General features: G+C 39.5%; 1 protein-coding gene and 1 long non-coding RNA gene across 3 annotated transcripts; one reads left to right on the top strand and one right to left on the bottom strand.

Annotated features, from left to right (window-relative positions):
• Positions 1-264: 264 nt before the first annotated feature.
• Positions 265-22,845, bottom strand: LOC140273714 (uncharacterized). 2 transcript variants are annotated; one of them, XR_011908051.1, is made up of 4 exons: positions 22,675-22,845; positions 8,288-8,317; positions 8,097-8,140; positions 265-2,476 (listed from the first exon to the last, which is right to left on the bottom strand). It is a non-coding gene; the product is annotated as an uncharacterized lncRNA (long non-coding RNA). The 2 variants fall into 2 exon arrangements; XR_011908052.1 differs by lacking the exons at positions 8,097-8,140; positions 8,288-8,317.
• Positions 4,609-7,174, top strand: kcnj4 (potassium inwardly rectifying channel subfamily J member 4). Its single transcript, XM_072368623.1, has 2 exons — positions 4,609-4,662; positions 5,563-7,174. Exons 1-2 carry the CDS (start codon positions 4,640-4,642, stop codon positions 7,172-7,174), a joined length of 1,635 nt encoding a protein of 544 aa, XP_072224724.1. The 5' UTR covers positions 4,609-4,639.
• Positions 22,846-24,907: the final 2,062 nt, after the last annotated feature.

The following is a 24,907-nucleotide window of genomic DNA, read 5'->3' as shown; positions in this document are numbered from 1 at the left end:
CTGGATAAAACAAAGAATAAGCAATGAGGGAGAAACTAAAAGAAGAAACTAAAAGATTGGAAGAACGAATGAGGGGATCACACGCTACTTGGCTCTAAGGATGTGGGAGCTTTGCCCTGAAAAGTGAAAAGTGGAATTTTGAAAAGCGAAGTGGAATTCTTATCATAACCAAGAAACAGACCACAACAACTAATTTGCAAAGTGAGTATATTTTGTGTTTAATTTACAAACAGTTTGACAGATGTTCAGAGAAATAGCTTGATAAACGGAGTAAAAAGCATGTTTATTTGACAAATTTGCTTTTCAGATGACAGGCATTGAGAGCAGTTTTAGTTTGTTTTCAGACAGTAAACTCTTTCACAGGAAACATGCCAAAATAAGCACTGCGTCAGACTACAGCATCATGGAAACGGCTGTGTTGTGAGTGATCAAGTGTACAGTCACACGACACCGTCACATACAGTAAAACTTTATAGCACCGAAGCTCAGCAACATCGTCTGAAAACATTTCAGGAAACATAAGGTAAAAATCTATACTTTAAAGCAATGGCAAAAGGCACCTGTTTCTTTCTGAGATAAATTTGGGCTTCTGCAGCTTTCAGAAGGGATAAAAGAAAGGGAAGGTCTCATCACATCTGGCACCTGGTAGAGAAAGGAATGGGAAATAAAAACAATGAATATTAATAAGGCTTGAGAAAAGTTATTGTCAAGGGCAAAGTTCTTTTTTCCCTCTGACCTGAGTTTGACTTCAATCCAGAGAATTCTGGACAAATGAAGCACTCTGAGACATTCTAACATAAAAAACTGACATGTGAAGCTACACACTGCAGAGACAAAAATGAGTTAAGATATTGGGGGACAAACTGTTGAAATTCAGCATACTGAGGGTGTGTTGCTACTGCAAAGCTGTCATTGTACAGCCTAAATTTTGTTGCTTGTCAAGCAACAAAAAAACAAACAAAATAAAGTCATGACGGGATGAAAAAGCTGCGATAAACATGTATGAATGTTAACTCACTCACCTTTACTGCCATGAACATGGGAGTAAAAACAAGACAGGATGACCTGTTGCAGAATGATTATGCGTCAAAATGTATGACCAACTGTTCCACCGAGTGAACTAAGACATATAATATGTTTTGCTTAGATTGAAATAGGACAATACGAAAAAGAAAGCTGGAATGAGGCCATAATGGAGATTGCCTGGAATGTGAGAGTAGCGTGGGAATAATTCTCTGCTTAGCTGAATGCTTGTTTGTGGGCTGAGTCGTGACAAACGGAGGTGAAAACAGGGTACGCAATGATTAGTGTTCACGTAGTTTCAGAAAGGAAGACAGGTGGACTCCCCGTGAACACAAAAACACATGTCTCTCCTACAAAACTTGCCCCTGAATGTCTCTGGTAATGAGATAAACAGACAGTAGGCTTCATGATAATGTATGATGAAATGTCTGGCCAAATTTGCCAGATCCTATTTGGGCAAAAAGCCCTACTTTTCACAATAGAAGTATCATGTATTTTTGTAGCACACCGTGAGTCTGATCAGGCTCTAATTCTACTTCCATCACCCAACACACTTGCCTCTGTCTTTGTCTCCTTTCGGATTAAAAGGTAGAAAATATGAATAAATTTGCTCAATTTATTGTTACTTCAGTAGGTGAGATTGAGGCTAAATATTTGTCTGTGATTTATGACGTCAGAGAGGTATGCAGAAATACTGTTAAAGACCTCTGTAATGCAGTTGTTAAGTCAGTGCTACAATGTGGCCGCACAGACATGGGAAAAAGTGGCTCCTGCAAACCCAGATAATCAGTTCTTGGTCAATATACTCTCGCTCTTAACGGAATGGCAGGTCATTCGAAAAAGAAAAAAAGTGAAAGAGAAGCAAACCATGAAAGTGTTTGTGAATTTTCTGTAACCTGTGTGTTTTTAAACACAGACTAAAGATTCCTCTCATTCTCATTTGCATTCTCATTCTGTAACAGATCAAAAAAAATGTCACCTCTTCAAATCCATTTAAATATATTTAAAATCAAATGTGAGTGTTGTGTGGCGGCCCCTTATGCCCTCTCTCTCTCATCACATCGCTTCCTCCCTCTCTGACTCATGTTATAAGAGCACTTTATACTGTATACTCCCCTCCCACCTCACTCTATCCCAAACATACACCACTGTGTCTCTGGTCTCTCCTCTTCCCTCTGTCCCCCAAATGCCACAAGAGAGGCGTTCCTATGGAAACAGGCTTCAGTGAAAGAACTCAGTTTTACCTGGTGACCATGGCTTATGCTGCATGTGTCTCATCTCTGCCACCACACGTTTGTACTTGTGCACAACCCCTTTCAGCCTCGTGCTCATTAGGGTTTATAAAACCAAAAGGGAAACTTGCTGGCTGGTGGCAACTTCATCTCAATAGATGCAGCTTGGAGGTGAAAAATGTTTTTTCAGTGCCGTGTTGTTGGTTAGATGCCAAGAATACCTGTGTGGAGAGAGATGCACACTATAATTTTCACAAAGAAATACACATCTGCCTGTGTGTATGTGTGTGTGTGTCATTGAAAAGAATGTTGCTTTCCAAATAATGTAGATACTTTCCTGAAAATCTGTGTCAAATCCTTTAAGTTGATTTCAAATGTTTTTATTATACACAGAAATGACAAAATTAAGAAAGCTATATCCCAAATAGTTGTTGCCTTTTTAATACTTGAATTGAAATAAAAAGAATATGTGAAAGTATTTGTCTTGAACAATTTGAGAAAGACTCACAAAAGCTCTTTTAACAGGTCACAGAGAACTAGTTTGGAGCTACTTTGCTGTGCAGTAATTGTTGTTTTTTGAAAAGGTTGAATACGTTTTGATTGGACGTTGAAATCACTAAAACTTGATTGGATATCAACTCAAATATTCTAAACCCGAAACCCACAATGTTAGCACCAAGAGCACATATTTTCTCCTCGTGTTCCAAAGAAATACTATTTTTTTATTTTTTTGCAATGCCTATTGAAAGCTTAAAAAGAATCTATTTTTTTGACAAATAAATAACATGAATGAATGAACATGAATGGAAGGAGGTGGAGAGAGCAACTATGTAGTGTCAGAGAACGGTGGAGGAGGTAGGATCCAGATGCAGTTCTTTCAAAATAATAAGATTTATTAACAGAAAAGGGGAGCAAGAACAAAAGGCGCAGCAGAGTCGGATCTCAAAAATACTAAAATATGAAATAACAAAGCAAGACTATGAGAAACAAAACAAGACTATGAGAAACAAAGCAAGACAAAAACAAGACTATGAGAACGGAGACGAGACGAGACTTGACTGTGGCGACTGTGGCATGAAGGGTAGGTGAAAGTGAGGATTCCACAATGAACTAGGAAACTAGGAACCTAGGAAACTAAACTGTGGAGGGAGTGATGACTGAGTGCATGCAGCTGAGGACAATGAAACAGGTGGCATGAGTGAGACTAAGTGACAGGGGGAAAAACATGACCAAAAACATGAAACAAGGTTATCAAAACATAAACTGTGACATGCAGGAGGTAAAAACTTCACTGGTACTGGATTATTGATGATGCTATCATATGTGTATTATTAACATGAAATCAGACATGCTTACCTTCATGACCAGAATAATTTAACAACAGTAATTAGGTGCTGCTACCACAGCTACATGACAATCAGTTACATGTTAAGTAAATGCGTAATGAGTAAATCTTTTTTTACAAGTAACTGTGGGGACATGGACCTTTTCTTACAGATTTGTAAGGTATAAATCAACATTAGTAAAGACATGCATCATGTAATTTGCAAAATGTTTTGTTTTACTCGATTGTGGAAGGTGTGTAAAAATTCATGGGACGTGACAAATAAAGCTTTCAACATTTAAATAGACCTTAACAGAGTGAAACGTTTTCCTGAGAGAGAGATGGAGGCCAGGGAGGTGGGTGCATGCTACTGTCTGCAATCTAGCTTAATAATACTACAACTAACTGGTTGGCAAAAGGTCGGCATTTACATACCTGCCTATGTATCTGAAGTCTTTATGATTACACAACATCATGGAGATGAATGTTTGACAAATACAGCACACTAAATGTGGAAGTCTGTTGTGTTCCACGACAACAAGATAATCCTTTCATAGCTGCATGTATTACGAAAAGCAGGTCAGACGCGGCCATGAGAGTCTTGAGGTATTTTAAAGAATCAAATCAGGATTAAGTCTAAATCCACATCTTTAGAACACAGAAACGACAACAGCCAGACCAATGCATTGGAATCTAAACATACAAAAGTAAGAAAACATTTATCAGTGATAAATGGGAACATTTTCCCTCAAGCGCTTTTATTAACTTTGGAGAAAACTTGTAAGAATCAAACATTTGGTGGGAAGTCACCTTGTGGTGAAAGTACCAGAATGTACCCTTCCAAACAGTGAGAGCAAATGACTCCCACGTATTACAGATATCAGGTCTGTCCTTGTAATAAAAGTTTCAGACTCTTTACGCAAATTCTTCATTTTGACCTTTTGTTCCTCCTGCAGTGATCTTTTAAGTGATGTGAATACCACCTCAGGAGATTTAATGCTTGGGAACAGGGCAGAGTCTATCCTCCCACAGTGGCACCTTCCCAGTGATCACTGGTGCCATGGGAACAAGTAGATGCAACAGGTGAGAGATTCTTTATCAGTATGTTTTTGCATCCTCCTGCACAACACTTCAACTGAGTCAGGCCCAGCTCAGGGATATTTACAGCACTCAGATCATCAGAAAGGCTATGACTGTCCTGACCAGGTGCACCTAAAAAAAACTTTCACCTTGTATGATGTCTTTTTGTGTTCTAGTTGTTTATCTGTGTCACGGGTCTCACAGCTTTGTCTGTTGACCATCTTACCATCAACTTAGTTAGCATGGAGTTTTAAAACTCCTCTGCTACCAATTGAAGGGAGCATCTCCTGAGTGGATCTCTGAAGCACCAGTGGGTCAAAGAATCATTAACTATGTGTGACAACATTTATTCACATATGATGAAGTGACATTAACATGTGTCCAACTCAAAATAGGTTGTCTGACTGACACTGACTCAAATATAATCCTATAATCTGCGATGACAGCAATCCTTCTCACATAGCTAAACTGAACTCACCTTCCCGGTAGGTAATCCTCCATGTAAAGGAGAGAGATAGGTTAGTTTGGTCGATGCAGTCTGTTGAAAAGCAGTTTGGCCAATTTGAGTGAACTATTTGTGAATGAGAACTTTATAACAAGAATCCGTGCCTTCAAACTGTGTGCCATGCTGTCATATTTTCATATGGCCTCCATAATTTTCCATCTCTAATGAGCCAGGCATCATTGCGCTCCTCTTGCAGTTAGTTTAGGTTTAGGTTTTTATCTGATCTGAACACCACTCTGTTTCAGTCTTAATTTATTCTCATAAATATCCAGTGTTTTAGAATGATCAGAATAGCAAGTAAGGACAAACAGAACAAAGTAGTACCAAATGTCCTATCATGTACCATCGAATCCAAATTTTTTCTGACATGATTTTATTCCTAATCCCCCCTTTGACAGGTACAGCATTGTATCAGACATCATACCAGAGGAGGAACTCCAGAAGATCACTAGTTTAGGGCTCCGTAACGGACACCGCTCTCCTAAATTCCAACTGCACCGTGACTCTGAGGGAGAGGACAGTAGGAGGAGGTCTGGAGCCTCCGCTGTCGTGCCCAGCACAAGGGGACGAGGAGGGATGAACAACTACAACGGGAAGATTCTGACAAGGGGCTCCAACCAAATACGGAGCCGATTTGTGAAGAAAAATGGACAGTGCAATGTCATGTTCACTAACATGGAAGAGAAGAGGCAGCGCTACCTCGCTGATATTTTCACCACCTGCGTGGACATTCGCTGGAGATATCTGCTGCTTTTATTCTGTACCAGTTTCTTGATCTCGTGGCTGTTTTTTGGCTTAATCTTTTACAGTGTCTCCCTGGCACATGGAGACTTTGAGGAGCCCCCACCAAAGAAAGGTGATGAGCTGGTTGTAGGAGGGCATGGACCCTCCTCAGCACACACAGTTGGAGGGCAGACACAGAGGATGCCCTGCATACTTCATGTCCAGGGGTTTGTTGGAGCTCTTTTGTTCTCCATGGAGACCCAGACCACAATCGGTTACGGCTGGCGCTGTGTTACAGAGGAGTGTCCCATAGCTGTGATTACAGTGGTGATACAGTCAATTGTAGGTTGCATCATTGACTCTTTCATGATTGGTACCATCATGGCCAAGATGGCTCGGCCAAAGAAGAGGAACCAGACTCTCGTGTTCTCCAAGAATGCTGTCATTGCAATGCGTGATGGCAAGCTGTGCCTCATGTGGAGGGTGGGCAACCTGCGGAGGAGCCACATTGTGGAAGCTCATGTCCGTGCCCAGCTCATACGCTCGTATGTCACAGTTGAGGGTGAGTTCATCCCCTTGGAGCAGATGGACCTCAATGTGGGTTATGATGAGGGTACAGACCGGCTGTTTCTAGTATCCCCACTGGTTATAATTCATGAGATAGATAAAGATAGCCCTTTGTACACTTTAAGTCGAGCTGACCTGGAAGCAGATGACTTTGAGATTGTTGTGATCTTGGAAGGGATGGTTGAGGCCACTGCCATGACAACCCAGTTCCGCAGTTCCTACCTCGCAAGGGAGATCTTCTGGGGTCACAGGTTTGAGCCAGTGATCTACGAGGATCGAGACCGCTACAAGGTAGACTATGCTCGCTTCCACAAGACCTATGAGGTGCCGTCAACCCCCCATCTCAGCGCCAAAGAGCTTGATGAAGCCGAATGTCAGGACTCCTTCGCTGCGTCTCCTGCATCAGCATGTAGATCCAGACAAAACTTGAACTCACGGTCGCAGAGCGCCTTCTGCTATGAGAACGAGGTTGCCCTGAGCTGTGGTGAGGAGGAGGAAGACCTGTTCGACTCCAATCAGCCTGTAGGGAAAGAGAGGGCAGAGGACAGGAGGACTTCGGTTGACTTTCAAAACATGTTTCATGACACCGCGACCATGACCTCAGGCAGTCAGAATGTCATGTGTGTTCTGGACATGGACAATAATCAGATGGAGTTTGATATCCTACAAACTGCAATTCCTCTTGATCCAGTGACCTATAAGAGTGAGCAGGATACCTAAATTATGGAGGGAGGGTACAGGCTCCTCATCTTTCCCCCAAAAAGTTGGACCTGTGTGTTCGGCTTTGTTCTGTATGTACAAAACCCCTTTTGCCTTTCTTATATTGCTTTTTTTTTCATTCATATTTGTTTTTTTCTCCTTTTTTTCTCCATTATGATTTTCCTAAAAAAAAAAGTTAGATAATGTTAGATAATAAAAGCCATAACAAACAACCAGACTGATTCTGCAAGGGGACAAATAATCTCAAAGTGTTGACAGACTTTTATGGTTGGCACACTTTTATTTTGATTCTATGACCCAAGGAAAGCGCAATGAGAAAAACGTCCAAAAACTGCAGCATTCAAAAAGACCTTTTCATAAAAAGATATTTAAAAAAGCAATAGCAATCCTGATGTAATTCTCCCATTTTTATTGAAAACGACAGAGTTCAAGACTTGAATTGTTGGTGATAAAGATGCACTGTTTTGGTAAAGGTTGGTAAATGAATGCTTTATGAATGAATGTCTGCTTTAGTTCCCTGCTGAGTCTCATATTTACATGAATCTGTCATGGTAAATGTTCTCTGGACTCAGACAAAAATGCTAACAGTTGATGAGTTATTCAGCGTAACATCAGTCAGGTACTGTTTATTCTGTGCAGTACCAATAAGACCAATAAGTGCAATCACTAAGTGTAGCAGAGGGAGCATTTTTCTTACTAACAAAACAAACGCTTCTTAAGACCGTAACACATACAGGACGTCTTCATTTATTGCAAATTAAAGAGACTCCACTGCATTTTGAATCTTATGTTTATTGTTTGTTTAATTTTAGTTTTATGTGAAAATAATGAACTTTTATTTTGAGCTTGGATCGTAGAAAAATAAAACCTATGTAGTGTAACCAGCGTTCAGCAATGTACAGAACTTTGGTTTGCTTGATACCTGCAATTGTTCTTCCTTGGATTGTTTCTTGTGGAGGCTGGAGCCTGTGAATACAGAAACAATACTGAGAAGTGGCTTTAAGTTTGTGCTGTTGCTGTTTGCCAAAGGTCTGAAGTTAAGAAGTAAAACACAGAGCGCCTCTGATTTAATATTTGGTTAATGGAGCAAACATGCAGCCAAAGTGTACTCACTGTTTATGATGGCAGAGAGGTGAAAGGCCACTGTGAAGCACAACAGGAAACAAAGGGATGAAGGGTGTTGGTAATGTCCAACATGTCACTGGATTTGCACAGAGAGGATTAGTTCAAGTGTAACTGAATGTCATGGGAAATGCTCCAGTAAGTTGTTGCAATAATTGTATAATAGATGGCATTAAAAGAGAAATGCCCTTTTTTTTTTTTTGCTGGGACAGCATGCCGAGAGGACCAGAAAGTAGAATTTTAAAGAAAAACTGATATTAGAATAACTGTAAATAAATTGATGTTTATTGTTCGTATTGTCAAGTATAGCAAATTTGACCTATTTCAAAACAGATGTGAAGTTGGTGAAATTTCAGTTAAAAAGAATGCAATGATTTTCAAACAATTTAAACAGCATATTTTATTGAAAATAAAATACTGAATGTTGAAACAGAAATGTCCTTGAAAAGATGCTTGCAACGTATCCTTAAAAAATCGGGACAGGGCAGTCAAAGACATCTGTGCAATGTTCTGGATTTCAGTTTGGGGATTTCATCACCTCCGGTTCATAATATTATTAAAACATTTAGAGAATTTGAACAGGTCTCTGTGCACAAGTGGATGACTCCCCACTTTAAGTTGAAGTCGATATTAAATTTAAAGCCACTGTATTCCTCAATATAGAAATAAAAGTTCGTATTGCATATGTCCTATTTTAAATCAGGTTATAATTATTTGCAAATCACTGCATTCTGGTTTTCTTTACATTCAACACGCAGATATCAGAGCAGTATCCATGCTGCACTGAATGATACTGCAACTTTCTGTCTCAACATACATGTTCTCGTTCTTTTCCTGATTTTCATTGATCTTTTTGTGCTGCTTGCTGAAGCAGGTGTGCATGTTTTCATATTCATCTGTCTGTGGAGCAAAGCGTGTGTAGAGATCATTTGCGTCCGAGCAAAATGCATTCCATAGCAATAGATTTCAAAGTTTTATTTTTATTTGTCTTGAACTGAACTGCAAGTTTCCAGGAAAATATGAAGCACATGAAAACCAATTTAATGGTACACTGCCAGCCAAAATAACAGGCATTTTACTTTCTATTTTTTTATTATCCATGACTGAAAAATATGGGTATGATTTGCTAAGATTAAGATTTTTTTATCACTCTAATTAAACATGAGTATGAAATCGCTCTTCTATAATATACGAGCATTTCCACGTGTATTATGCTCTGATGTGCGTTCTCATTCCAAGCCCAGTGTTTAAATGCCATCGTTGTTTTGCATCTCTTAAATCCTCAAATTATCTTGAGAGTCTCAAATCCTGAAATGTTTTTAAGTAAATGCCCAAGCTATTCCTCCGCACTAACAAATTAGATTAGTTTAACCATCAGATTTGGCTAATCTGCTGCATCATGACTTTGTATTTGTGGCTCCATTTCATCAATATTGGTCAGTATTGTACTGATAAGTGCAGCTTGATTCTTCCACAAAAAAAACTCAACCTGATAACACAAGGATAAAATAAGACAAAAACAGAATGACGTTGTGCTTGTGTGAGACACTGAAAAGGATAAAAGTCACATGTATCATCATTTTTTTTCATGCGTTCCCTGCTTTTGTTCATAACTTTGGAGCGCTATTACAGCCTAATGGAGGTTCCTGATTAGTACTTTATTAAATGCAACTGTTTTACTATGTAGTGCCTGTTACAAAAACAGCATGTGACTCAGTTTCTGTCTACATTTACCTACTTTTACAGTCTAATCTTAGGCTATTTCAAGTGAATTCACTTTAAAATTCCACAAGATTAATGCAAAATGTGAAAGTGCCTAATATTTTAAAGATTTTGACTGGCAGTGTAAGTTTTTCAGTTATTATGTTGTGCTTGACATGAGCACAGGTGGAGAGCTATCTTATCAAGACAAAGTATTTTCTTTCCTTTGCTGCAAAGTCTTCCTGCTTTGTATAAATGTAATACTTTTCCACCCCCCAGCGTGGAGATAAACGCACACTGAGCAGATCATTGTCCTGACTGATAAAAGCCATGTAAAGTTTTGACGTACAAAGCACTTTATTGTCTCTTGTATACCTTTTGGTGTTGTAAATAAATATTTACATAATTTAGTTTGCTTGTTCTTTACTAAACTTGGTAAAAGCAAAAGCTGTACCGAGACAAAAACACTATTTTTTCTAACACTGCTGTGAGTGTTGAAGCTCCTCTCTACAGTTTGCTATGCCCATCTGGAGCCACTAGATGCCTCTGTTGCCGTTTGCATCCTGAGATACTTCAGCCGACAAAACTGTCGTATGTTCTAGCAAGTGGGAGGTTCAAGGCTAGATTGCGAAGCTAAACCTTACACCCAGGACCTGTTTTGAGGAAAAGGGCAGACTTTAATATATCACTGAATAAAAAAAAGCACAAGGACTGTTGGCCTCCACTAGTTTTGAGTGTTTTCAAGCTGCCTTCCTACTTTTTGCACTGGAGGATATAGGAGTGGGTGTGGCATCTCACAAAAGACATCATGCTGGAAAGCTCAAGGCATCATCACATGACATGCCCCTAAGTGTAAAAATGTGGCTCAAATGTCAACATGCAGTATCTTTTTCTCGAGGCTTGGTCATAGAAAAATTGAATAAAATTTTAAAAAAGAATAAAACAAGATGGTGTGATGGTGTATATAGGATATTAATAAAGTGTTTGTGGAAAAATCAACGCACATGGCGAATCTTTTAAAATCTTAACAGTATTTCTCATTTCCTGTTGCATTCAATGAGTCATATAAGTAAACCACAAGTTATTACACACGTCATCTGACTACATTTTAGGTGTCATTTCTACAAAGCATGACGCATAATGACGACTGAAGGGCCCTGTGTGCAGTGTTTCACAGCCACGTGTTTGCGATATCTGTAAAAGCGATAGATGGTTCATACATAATACATGGGAAATATCAAAGTAATATCAACTCGAACCCAACTGTCAATTTTTTGGTCAAAAACTGTGAAAATAAATACACATGACCAAAGCTTCCTTTGTCAAAAATGTAGTATGTGGTGTAAAATGATTTTAACTCTGTATTTAGTGGAACACAAAGGAAAGACAGTGTCATTTTGTTTCTGAAAAATATCTGCTGATTTCAATTTGATTCCAGTAACACATTAAAAAAGCAGCTGGCACAGGGGCATGTTGTGTTGCCTCATCCCTTCTTGTAACTGCCTCGTAAGTGTATAGGGACTCCTTGCTTGATTTAGGACTGATATAGGATTTTAGCAGTCTAAAAAGTCCAAGACCTCCTTTTCAGTATTCAATGTTTTATAATATGTTTATAATATTGTATGTTTTAGCCTCTTTCACTATCCAAAAGAGATTGTCCTCCTCCCAAATACATTTCCATGGGATGGAGGTCGAATCAACCTGCTTAAAGAATATGTGACCTCTAGTGGTTGCGATTGGGAACTGCACGTGGAGTTTAAAAATGGCGTCCATGGCGGTAGGTTGTAAGAAGAATGTTTTTAGTCACTGCTTACGCTAGCCTAACTATGTCAAATTATTAGCTAAACCTAACCAGGAGATGACTGTTTTTAATTGTAATGGTTTGCGTTTACAATAAACCAAATCAACCAGCAAAACAGCACCCCTGTGGGTGACAGCTTCATTAAAAAAAAAAGAATGTATCTTAACGAGCCTTGGAAAATGCCGAAAGAACAACATGAGTCATGAGCTCATGATTGAGGTTGAAAGCATTGTGCTTTACTGTCCATCCAACCATGATGATGATGATGGAAATCATGAAATTCTTTTTCTTTTTTTAACATTATTCATTCAACTTTTCCATCTTTTATTGAGCTTGTCACAATTTTTCAAATTGTGTTACTGGCATAACATTTTAAATTACCTTTCTTCACACTGAAGCTTCGCTTGACCCAAACCTTTTGGGTTTTTTTTTTAACCCCAGATGTAGTTTTTTTTCTTTTTTAAAAAAAAAGGTGTTCATTTATATAGTATCAATTCAAACAAGAACCTAATAAACTGGACACTATGTCTGCAAGATCAATATAGCCAACTGTACACAGTGGATATTAGTGCCCTCTGCAGGCCAAATACTAGACTTGATCCTCTGTTGTAACAATTTGAAGGCAGATGAAAGAGTTCGGAGAAAACAAATGTGTATTATTTATGGATGCACTCCAGTTAAAAGGGATCTGTTTCGTAAAAGGACTTGTTTCGTAGAAAGTAATCTGTGTTTAACTATAAGTTAGATAAATAAAGTGAAACTGTGGAAGCTGTGCTTCGGTGATGGGTTTCAAACTGACGGGCTTAAGACAAATGAATGGTGTCGACTGTTATAATTGGCTTTGATCTTAGACATTATAAATTCATATTCTGTATTTTCCTAAATAACAAATGTTCCTAGCTGGTACTTTTCCACACTGCTCATACTGCACAACAGATGACCTTAAATGGTCCAAGACCTTAGAAGGACATAAACAACTGGGTCAGACAAAACATCTCTAGTAGAGTAGATAGGTCTGGTCCATTAGATCCACGCCTAAAACAGCACTCACACACACACACATTGTTTATCACAGCTGGCCTGATCATGTCACCCAAAACTGGCCAATTATACTCTGACAAGTGTGAAAACAACTTCTGTCAGATAAAGCTGAATATAAATATGAAATGTTTCCGGATAACGGGGCTCGGCCTGACGGATTTCCTGCGGGAGCTCTGGCACTCCGAGTCCAGCGTTGTAATATACTTTACTTGGGACCACTAATAAATACTTTTTTAATAAACGATTTCTCCAGCTTGTTCTTGGGCTTCCAATGAAAAAACCGGGCTAACATCGACCAACAGCATTTTTTTTACACTTTACAGCAGGTGATGTCCAGATACTTGTTGCCTGCCTTATTGGACTTTGCCAGAAAAGTTTCATCAGATTTAGAATTGCAGAAACTCAAATAAATGACTGCAAATTGATTTGATTTGGCCAGAGCCAAGTTTGCCATTAAAAGCTAATATTAGTTCACACAAAGAGATGATTACCTGAAACGCATAAAGCAGTCTTGTATTAATTCTATCCAAATTTGGTTCCCTGATAGCTTTGACTAAAGACTAAGATGCTGTGATGGGATCTTTGTAGAAGAGCAAGAATCTCAAACAGACTTTAAATGCCTCAGACTACCAAACATTTGACAGGTGGATAAGTAATGATCTGGGGAATCCAAACGTTCACCACAACAACTGCAAATCTAAGTTGCTTTTTGGGGAAAAAAGGTCAATAGATGGTTGTTAAACTTAAATGTTTTGGATGGCTTCAGTGAGGCTAAAGCACAGATTGACCAATAAACTTATCACCAGCTTTGAAAAGTCCTTTTCATAACATTCAAGAACATCCCGAGAAGAAGTATCTCCACATACCCACGCTCTCCACTCATCTTTGACTTTTTGACATTGTTATTGACAGAAATAAACCATTCATCTGTGTACATTCTTTAATATTCAACGTTCACGTAGTTTCAGTCCAGATTTCAATTCTCCTTCTGTGAGAATAATGAGGAAACCCTCATGAATGTCCAGTGTTGAACTTTCTTTAATTATGTATCCCTGATCTCTGTCTGTCAGTCTGAGGAGGTTCCCATGCACAGGATTCCTGACAGCAAGAGCAGCCTACACGTTGGACCTCTGAACTTCAGGATAACTGAGGAGGCATTTTCTGTCGGTGGATAAAAAGATGAAAAGAGGGAAATAAGGATGAAGGGGCAAGCTGCTCAGTAACCTCAGGCCTTGAGGCTATCAGCTTTTCATTAGCGAGTCAGTGAGTGAATGAGTGTGATTGGTGGAATGGTAAAATACGAGAGGCCGTGCTGGGCCACATCAGCTAATAGGGTGATTTGGGGGCTCCCACTGACTCCTATTGTGCATTGTCTCCAAAGTGAGCAACAGTGGCCCAACAGTAAGCCTTTGTGTGGGACATTTAACTGCCTGTTAGCATGCTAATTATGGGATGTGTGTGTTTCTGTGTCTGCCAGCAAGTATCCATCATGCTCTAGTCTTTTCCATCTCTCTCCTGGGATTTACACTCCTCCAATTTCCCTCTTCATTTTTTATTTTCCCCCAAGGCACTAATGCACCACCAATCTCTGTTGTCACTGTCTGACCCCTTTTCAAGCTCCTTCCTGTTGTTCCCATTTTCTTCTCCTCTGTTTTTATTCCTGAATCTATGTGCTTCCAGGGTGTTTTGTTTTGGTCTTTCATTTTATTTCTCAGCGGTGTCTGATTCTGCCACGCTTGGAATGGTTTCGCCCCCCCACTCCAACACTGAAACACGATTGTAAATCTGTGCTTTCTTTTCACCTACAGCATATCTCCAATCCCCAATAATTCTCCAAATAGCATTTGCTGCTCTTATTGTGGCAAGTTACTCATGTCATGTGCACCAATGTGACCCCTACCGTCAGGGATGGTTACTTTTAAACTGTGCTGCTGACATGTTGGATGGTCCCTCTCTTGTCTTACCCCTTAAGCCATAAACATTTTTAATGTCTTCTTACTCAGAGCCCTCAACTGAAAACCACCCAGTAATTCAGCTTGTAAAAGCCTCAAACCCGAAAGACAAAACTAAAAAATCTTTATGTGTCAACAATTTGTATCTTATATTCAAGATTGAATACATCTAAGTTTCCATGCATAAGTACATGCATGCTCGTGTCGTCCGTGTGTGTCTTTACTTTACTTTGGTCCTAATTCCCTTTGCTTGTTGCGAGTGAACTGATTGTTTGAATAATGATAGAAAAATAATTGTCACGGTTATCGCAGGTCAGAGAATGAGGTAGCAATGATCAATCCCAACATTTGAAGCCAGATGTGCCTGCACCCAATATGTATAAATTGGCTTAAATTAATTTGGTGAGATCAGCTGAGGTTCAGGTGGTTCTGGAGTGGATTCCAACTGTTGGGACTTTTTTTTCTTTGCTAGCTCAATACAGGACTTAGAGGTGCTGCTAAAAGAAACAAATCTTAGAGGCAGAGACAATAACTTTCTGTAAAAAAATGTTTTCAAGGATTTAGGTCAGTAGGTAAAATTTGAACAGACCAAAAATAGCTTTGGAAATGAATGAGTGGTTATTTCCACAGATGGATGAAGCAGACCATCCATCTTGGACATGCAAAATGGTAAGTAAGAGGTTGAATGCTCGCAGTTAACATCTGTGCTTTAAGAGAGAATTATTCATTCTTGGCCTTTCAGGATATCATGTGGTTTAGTGTTGGCTTGCTATGTTCTTCCTTTGTGTGAAGCCTTGTCGATCTGTGTGTCATCAGCTATTTTCTGAGCACCTATACCTGGATGCACACGTGGCTGTGTCTGTTCCTGTCTAAAAAACACTTGCAGCCTACATTTGGAATCATGTCTCAGCACGTAGTTTGCATATATACCTGCATGTTTTAGCTAAGCGTGTCTTTGTGCGCATGTGGACGCCCATGTGCACATCTATGTGTGTGTCAGCAGCTGTGGACCCTGCATTTGAACTCTAGCTCACATGGGCAGAGCGAGGGAGGGCCGCGGGGTGAGAAGGCGATAGGAGAGGGGACTGATGCTCAACAAACTCGCCATCTCCCTCTTCCCTTTCATCTAACTCTCCCAGCATCAAACAACGAACTCTTTGATTCAAGCGATTTTGCAACCAGCCACCCCCAGACCCTGGAGGCCCCCACCCGTTCACGCTGCTTAATTCAATGTTCAGAGAAAAACTCATGATTGGAAAATGACTTTTTTATCCTCTTCCTTTTCCATATCTCCTCCTAAATAATGTCACCCCTCTTCCTGCTCTCACCATGGCTGGTTTTCCTACTCACATCAAAACAAGTTATGGCCTTTATACACGAAAGAAGTCAAACTCACGTCCGTCCACTCTCAGAACTGGACTAGACGGTAATGCTAAAAGTCCCTTCTAAAAAGCATGATTTTTATTTCCATTATTTCGGCTCAGAAATAAAATTTATATCATTAGTGCCTTGTATGCAGTTTTCATATCACAAAACAAAATGAAGTCTTCCTAATAAAACAGCTGATTAGGTGGTTTGGATGTGAATTAGTCAGATCAGCTCCTCATTAAAATCATTACCAAACTGAGGGACTGCTGTGTGCAGGTAGGATACCAACTGAACAAGGAAGTTTCTGTTCTCTTGTATAATTTATCAGAGCGGTAATCTTAAAACAACAATAATTATATCAATTCTATAAAGCTGATAGTAACAAACCAATGGAAAAACCAACATTAAATATCTTAGTAAGGTGTTGGGCAACCACATGTCGCCAGAACAGCTTAAATTCTTAAAAAAGAAAAAAAGTTACGAAATTGAAAAATGAATTCTGTGAAGTCTCTGCAACTCGATAAAAAACATTGTTGATGTTAACTGTCCAACACCTCAGCCCAAAATCTCCTATAAGCTTGTAACAAAGTTGAGATCTGAAGGTTGAGCAGTTGATCAGAAAATCAGTAAAGTGTATATCAATAATGCCAAATTCCAATTAAAGCCCATTAGGACTACGTGTCAGCTCGCGGTCGCTGAAAGTATTTTCAGACAGTTGCTTTGCTCTAATAAATCTTGATTTCATAACAACAACATCTGAAAAAAAATCCCCATCCAAGTAATTTAGGCTACATTCAGACTGCATGTCAAATGTGGCCCAAATGCGATTTTTCTTTTGCTCATATTTGACTCAAATCTGATTTTTTTCATGACAGAGTGAACAGCCCAAGCCACTTCAGTATGTGGTCATAGATTGGATTCAGATAATTTTTTGCAATGTGAACACAGTCTAAACGGTCAAATTGGAATTCATGTGACTTCGATGTCACTCTGGATCGATGTTCGTCACAATTCTGCGCAGGTCGAAGTCACCACATGCCTGCGCCTGTCTCTTTATTTGTTAAGTTGACTACTAGTCTGTAAATAGACACCATTTCTGATTTTGACTTTCTTTATTTTTTGTTCTTTTGCTCATGCGCATTATGATGTCTTTGTTGTTTTTTTGCGGTCGGAACGGTTCGCACTGAAATCTGATATCGGCCACATTAAAAAGAGCAACGTGAACAGGCCAACAGAAATCGTATCTGAGCAGTGAATCGGAATTAAGAGTTAAGGCCCACAATATGAACGTAGTCTTAAAGTGAATGTCTGTATAGTGACTTTCACTATACTCACATGTACAAAAATCTCGCACTGAGAGAATTAGAAGCAGCAGAATGTCTTGAAAGCTTTCTCAGACGTTCCACTGCATCCCGCCGTCTGACCTACTTCAGTCAATAAAACGATTCCCCTCTCATGTGTATACACTGGGACAAGGGCAGTGGTTCAGTAAATACTATAAATATGTTTTCATTTAACTGATCTTAATTTAATTTTAATTTCATCCTAATTAATAATCAATATCAAAGTTGCGTTAGTGCTACACAGGTTGTAATCACAATTTTACACTGTCCTATGATTACTTGTTTATTATTTGTCTTTTGTGTATCATCTTTATCCAACTTGAAAAGGTTTTGTGTATAGAGCATAAACGTTCTAATCAGGTACTGATTTAGGATGTTTGGATGATATGAAATGATCAGATAGGACATTTTGCTTAGATTTATTGTATGAAATATTTTTATCAACAATAATGTGAGAAAAATATGTTAACATAACGAGTTGAAAGATAAAGAAATTCCCCAATAAGTGCCAAACTCAAGGCAGGGCGCTGTAAATATATGTAGTAATTGAGTAAATAATCACATTTACTCCAACAAGTATCTAAAATGTAATGTTGTTGTGTTCGGTTACAAGCAAGGATGTCGAGATGAATTACTGATTTCATGAGAATTTTGTTTTGCGCCCATGGGGCAAAAACAGTGTGAGAGAGAATCGTTAAATCTGAACATTTTTTGCGAGGCACATCATAACTGTGTGATGATCTCCCAAACAGGGACCAGCCAGACATGCAGGAGAATCTGTCCAACAAAGGAAGCCCTTGTTCCCAGCTGAATTCTTGAACATCATTTTCGACATTTTCCTTCAAATGACTCAATCTCCACATCCCTCGCCTCTCATTCCGCCCAATTATCATTTTTCAAACATGTCCCGTCATCCTACAGAGATGGGTTGTTTGGGAGTTTCCAAATCTTATATATGGAGATATTTATCTGGGGGGTTGTGTTAAAAAAAATAAAAGAAACACAAAAATACGCACATTTTGCCCTCATTGTTGATAGAGAGGCTGACGGACAAAAACTGTGGCTGATCTTTCTCCAAAACGGAGACAGGGGACACAAGGAACCATTGAGGTCCCTGTTTATGTTATTCCATCAGCATCGTCCCCCCTTTTCTTTTGCCTCTTGTTGCAGACACAGCTGCAGCAGGCGCGAGCAGAGCAGCTTTATGAGCTGCTCTTGGTTGATACAAAAGGGTGTAATGTTTTTCAGTGTGATAGTGGCTCCTCAGTGCATCTGGGGTAACAGTTAACTATGTGTGCAAGTGTGTGAAAAGTAGTCAGCGTAAATTTGAGTATACTTTACTCTGAATGCCAGTGGTCCAGTTTGATGCAATGCCGGACAAATTATGTTGACCAAAGGCACTTTGCTCATAGATACTACACACAGCTCTACTTAAAAGAAAAAAAAAAAGAAAAGTATAAGTATACAATTAACCAGAAACAGCCCGAAATTGCCAGTTAACATCATCTCAGAGTAGAGTGTGCATGACTTGTTCACAGGATTCAAGTTGTTGATGCATTCATACAGAAAACTGCAGGAACCAAGCCGTTTAATGTTCAGATTTCTGCAAAGAAGCAACTGCTGGGGAGAAGATTAGAATTTCTCAGACCAAGAAACACAACAAATTAACCTTTGACCAGTAGAAACATGTGTTTTGGTCTAAATAACCCATTTTTGAGATTTTTGAGATTCAAAATGTCATGTCTTTGTGAGATTCAGGAAAGGGAAACGAACAGCGTCTGCGTGTGTGATTCCCACTATGAAGCATGGAGGAGTGGGTGTGATGATGTGGTGGTGCTTTGCTGGTGACAGTGTGAGCAATTTGTTCAAAACTGAAGGTAGTCAACCACCATCTTTACCACTGTATTCTGCAGTGACAAGCCAGAATGTGATTCATTTTTCAACAGGACAATGATCTTAAACACACCTCCAGCCAGATGACCTGGTCTCCATCATCAACTGTTCCAAACCCAATTTAGATGGTTTGGGATGAGTTGGACCACAGAGTGAAAGCAAAGTTCATCTTTCTATCGTAAAAAAATTATTCACAAGTGTGAAACATTCAAGACGACTCAGCAAGTACAGCCCCAGGTCAAACAGAGCAGAAGACTTCTGGAACAATGCACACGCAGCAGCATACAAGCGGCACGTTTTGTTAAAACCAAACACGGCATATCAGCACAAACACCTCATACCAACTGTCCAGCACGGTGGTGGAGGGCTGATGATTTGGGCTTGTTTTGCAGCCACGGGAACTGGACACCTTGCAGTCACTGAGTCCACCATCACCAAAGTATTCTCAAGTCAATTGTGAGGCCATCTGTCTGCCAGATCAAACTGGGTCAGGCAACAGGACAATTATCCTAAAAATGTATGTTGTAGATTTGCTACAACAGAGGCATGGTTCTCTTTTCTTTTCTTCTTTCTGTTTCCCCCTAACAGCAGTGTATGTGTCTAGAAATCCGCTCTCATTCATTTCACCTCTCCACAAAGTCAGCAAAGTAAAGCCAGCCAAATAATGCGCGATAAGACCCCGTAGTTCTATATACAGTTTGATGAACAATAAATTAGCGAATGTTTCTAAATCTTGCCGTTGCTCTGAGTCAAAATGAGACAATAGATGTTGCCAGGTTCACAAAAACAAGAAGGAGGATGATTGTAGAATACCAGTAGAGATCAGCCCCAGCTCACAAGTAACTAAACTCTAGCTCTCTCCATCTCACCTGGGACCCTCTACCCCAGTACTCCCCTCCTCCCCCACTCACACCCGACTTCAGCCCCCACATATCAATTTCCTTTAGATGTCCCCCCTCACACAACTAAAGTAACTAGATTCTTTCCTTTTGCTGGCCAGCAGAGATATGAAGCCAAACACACAATGGGCTATTCATTAAAGTAGCAACAAGCACACACACAAAATTGTGCACGTGCACACAGACTTTCGTGTAAACACATTCATATACCCACATGTGGCTCACTCACACACCATCCAAAATCCCTCCCCAGCTGCAGTGAACGGTCTCAGCAACCCCTTTTTTTTTACCGCTACCTACCAGTGAGCTGGTAAATCTACTAGTTCCATTCGTGTCACTCTGTGGGTGACCCTGACCTCTGTCCTCCCTGTAGGGTAGGAAAATCCATCAGTGTCTTGTTATTAGAGCCTCTCTGCCAGAAGAAGTCAAGCTAGAATTCCTCAAAAAATATATAAGACATAGTTGATTACATTAGTAATGACTTAATATCTGCACAGTTAACAGTACACCGGATCCCTCTGCAGGGTTCACTGATCCACTTCAGTGGGGTACACAGACACACCTGCTTTGTCTCGGGCAGGCGGACAGGTGCATGGAGGAGAAGAGAGGGCGTTACAGAGAGATTGTGTGTTTCTGAGTGGGACGTATGACAGCTTTTAATTACCACTGGGACTCCACATGTGTTTGACCACCCTACACAGTTCTATATGTTAAGATCTTTATAAAGTGTTGATAAATGTATGTAAAAAGAAAGAAAACAAGCACCAAGAAACGAAAAGGAGATTTAGATTTTACGGGTGTACGCTGGTCGCGGGCACTTTGTCTGGTAGAATTTGGTTAAACCAAATGAAGGGACAATTTCTTAGTTGCTGTTTTTTTTTTTTTGTATATTTGTGTCATCACTCATTATTGAGAGGCAGCCAAGTTCAGACAATTTCAGCTCTTACCTTTCAGCAGAGGACAGCTGCATTGAGAAAAGAATCCTTTCAAGCTCCATTTTATTCATCTATTTATTTGGAAATCGCTCGGTTTGTTTTCCAACTTTGCTTGCCCTCTAAAAAGGTTTTAGTTGATTAGCCATTAGTAGTGGGAAAAGTTATAGAATTTGGGTCCAGATTTACACTAATTACAATAAACTAATAAAGCATAATTAGCGGTGACTTGCAGAAAGTCAAGGCCAGTATTTGGGAGGATGGTGCTTTGGCTCTGAGGGGGATTCTGGCATGGCCCTGGGCTGATGGGGGTCACATGGCCACAGTTCCCCTCTGCCTTTAGAATGTCACACCACAGACTACTGGTCTTATAACTGTCACCACAAGTGATCTTTAAACCTCTCACAAAAACGGAGTAGAAAAAAACTGCACACTGCATTGTGATTGTCACATGAAGTAGAAGATTTTTTTCATTCTGTCATATAATGTGCCTGTGTGCATGCATCTGCTCAACATATCTTTTTATATATATATAAACATATAATCTTTATTATTTTGCTTATTTTGTGAAACTTGGGCAAAGTAGTCAGATCAGACCTAACTGGCCTCTAATTCAGTTTGAGTGTTTACTTTAGGCAAAACTGTTTCAATTGGCAAAGCTTGCCTCAACAGTTTTATAAGTGTGGACTGAAACTAAAAGGCTGATTTGTTGAGAACAAATACAAGGCTCACACACTCACGTGGAGAATCTTAAAAGTCTAGGTACTGTTGATGGCGCTGCAGTAAATCAAATTGATTTCAAAACATCACCGTCATTTCACCGGCAATTTTTTTTTCTTTCTTTTTCCCCACAGTGAATTACTACTTCTGAAAAGGAAATAATTAGGTTTGAACGAACCAGCTTAAATGGAAGCAAAAGAAAAGGAAAGCAGTCAGATGTTCTATTGAAGCAACATTTTTTGTTGTTAATCTAAATCTCTCAAAGTTTATATCTATATTATCTATTAAACAGGCTTTGAAGTGTCTTGTTTTGTACATGCTCCAAATATCTAATTCATTAATGTATTCATTTGTTTGTTTATCTGAAAGAAATCTGGGCAGACCGTCAAGCCGTCCATCATTATCCAAGAGCACTGAGAAAACGATTAGAAAATATTAACTACGTCTTAATCTCTGCTAGATTCTCTCGCAGGTCGTTCTCAGGACGCATTAAAAATGTGACGAACAAATATATTTTCCAGCATTTTGTCACAACAAAAGACATCTAGATTAAAGCCCAAATAAAGCTACAATTCGACAGACCTGCTTTAACCTCTGCCAACCATCTTGGACATAAAAACGTGTAATATAAACTAAACGTCATCAGTTGATGAGTCTTGCAATGTTTGAAATGCGTCTCCCCATCATCATCATCATTATCTCAAACACACACTTTTAAAAAGACTCACGGCAAACCGAGGCCGGGCCGTTCATCCTCAACGCCGCAAAAGCGAAATCCCCGAAGTGGCGCTCTGAAGGTCCCCGCTTTAAAGCTCCAGGAGCCAGACAGTCCCGCCGCAGCTTCCCGGGACGAGCCGCCGCACTCCTGGAGCTTCCCCCCACCCCCCACCCCCTCTACATCAGAGTTTAAGACTCGGACAAAGAGTGGCAGTGAAGACACAAGCCTTTTTCTCTATTTTCTTTTCTTTTTTTCATTGCACAAAACTGCTTTTTGTTCCCCATTTTTTCATTTAAGGGGGGGGGGGGGGGGGTCGTTTTTGATCACATGATTACAATTCACCTGAGATAAAAAAAAAAAAACAAGGAAAGGAGGAATGAAAGAGCCAGAAAGTCGGACAGAGAGATCCACTCATGGTTAGGATTCCCTTATCGCAGTCATCATACAAGGCTAATGAAAAAAAAAAGAAAAGAAAGTGGTGATTTTTGGATTGGGGGCCAGTGTGTCGCATGGCGGGGATACAAGGGGTCATTGTTGTGAAGAACAGCGCGTGTGTTTGTGCGGCCCAGAATGTCCCCCTTCTCTCCTTTTCCGCGAACCGAGAGGTGCTGATGCAATTAGAAAACTCACACATGGATATAAAGAGGCGCTGTGCGAGGCTACACAAACTCCACAAGAGCAGTTTGAGAGATCACAGGCTACACCTGCTGAGTATAAGTGGATTAACCAGCTATAATAGCTTTTTCTTTTGTAGACATACAAGGTTACTACTGTACATTTACATCATTTTGCGAATGTGATCATTTGACACAGCTTTGTATTTTGGTTGATATTTTTCTCTGAATAGCTCTTTTTTTCTGTCAGAACGTTCATGTCGATGCAACAGGGAACCTGCGTCTTAATTCAGACCCGGAAGTGTTTAAGTTAGGCCTCTGTTTTTTAATGAGGCAGTTTATCGAGCTTATTCATCCCCATCTTGATAAATAACCATGGCACTGCTTTTATTCTCATTTCATTTAATATATTTCCTTTCTTTTATTCTTTGTCTTCTTCGCTGCAGTGCACGTGAAGACATTTTGGTCCACTGATATCACGCCAGTGACCTTTATCAAAATAACAACGTTAACTTTATTTCATTTAGAATATAAACAATTTAGCTTAAAGGCAGCCGACAGTTTTTGTATTTTGTATGTTCTATGCAACAGCTCGAGAGTGAAACTTTTTTTTGTGAACTGGATATACAACAGAATTAAAGCCTAAAGCAAACCAGGCCTTGCATTAATCAAACCCGGACTCCAGATAAAAGCTAAGTTGTTCTGTTGAAAGCCTGACTGTTTCACATTACAGGGTAAAGAATTCTAAAATGATGGCACTCCGAAGTGCGTTTTGCGTCACGTGAAACTGTCTCGCGTGATCAAGACAGTTGCAAAACAGTTTTCCCAATTCCAAACTGAAAGACAGCTACGTTCTGCATTTCGAGAAATGATTTCAAGTGTGACATTATATCACGAAAACGCTAAGTGGGAGGTGGGAGTTGTTGTTCTGCTGACTTGCACACCGCAGAACTGAGTTCGAGCCCCATCCGACTCATTACCTGTCCGTATACTTTTTATTTTATTTTATTTTTTTCAATTCTGTGACGAGAGCTTGAAATGATAATGACAATTAATAGGACTGTATACTAATGAAACGTGGTTGAAAACGGGTATTAGAAAAAAAACATGTTTTTTTTTTTCATGAATAAGCTGGTTACAGCTTGGCATCACCTCGTTTGAACGCTGCCCTGTACGAAACAACCGGCCAGCTGGAAAACTTTACCTTCTAAAAACTTCTGCGCCTCTCATGCGACACAAGGTTTATTTGAAGATTCAGTTAAACAACGTATAAGACATAGCTACTGTGTCAAATGTATCTGGTGAACAAGCTATAAAATCATGTGTATACTTTTCTTGTTCTAAATTACATGCGTAAAATTGGTCAGGCCTAAAATTGATAGATAGATAGATAGATAGATAGATAGATAGATAGATAGATAGATAGATAGATAGATAGATAGATAGATAGATAGATAGATAGATAGATAGATAGATAGATAGATAGATAGATAGATAGATAGATAGATAGATAGATAGATAGATAGATAGTCACCCAATCAGAGCTCTTGGAGACTGCAAATGTGCGCTGCTCCTTTAAGACTCGTCCCCAGGATCTTTTTATTTTTTTCTCTCAGTCTCATACAAGGG

This window comes from Leuresthes tenuis, unplaced genomic scaffold (genome assembly GCF_036924035.1).
Source record: "Leuresthes tenuis unplaced genomic scaffold, fLeuTen1.0.hap1 SCAF_17, whole genome shotgun sequence".
NCBI lineage: Eukaryota > Metazoa > Chordata > Actinopteri > Atheriniformes > Atherinopsidae > Leuresthes > Leuresthes tenuis.
Note: the sequence above shows the minus strand (reverse complement) of the source record. Positions and strands in the feature narration are given on the sequence as shown.

Excerpts from the sequence above, each read along its gene's own strand:
- kcnj4 (XM_072368623.1), top strand. The coding sequence starts at position 4,640 with ATGGGAACAAGTAGATGCAACAG. Across the intron at positions 4,663-5,562 it reads GGAACAAGTAGATGCAACAG|GTACAGCATTGTATCAGACA; the intron begins GTGAGAGATTCT and ends CCCCTTTGACAG.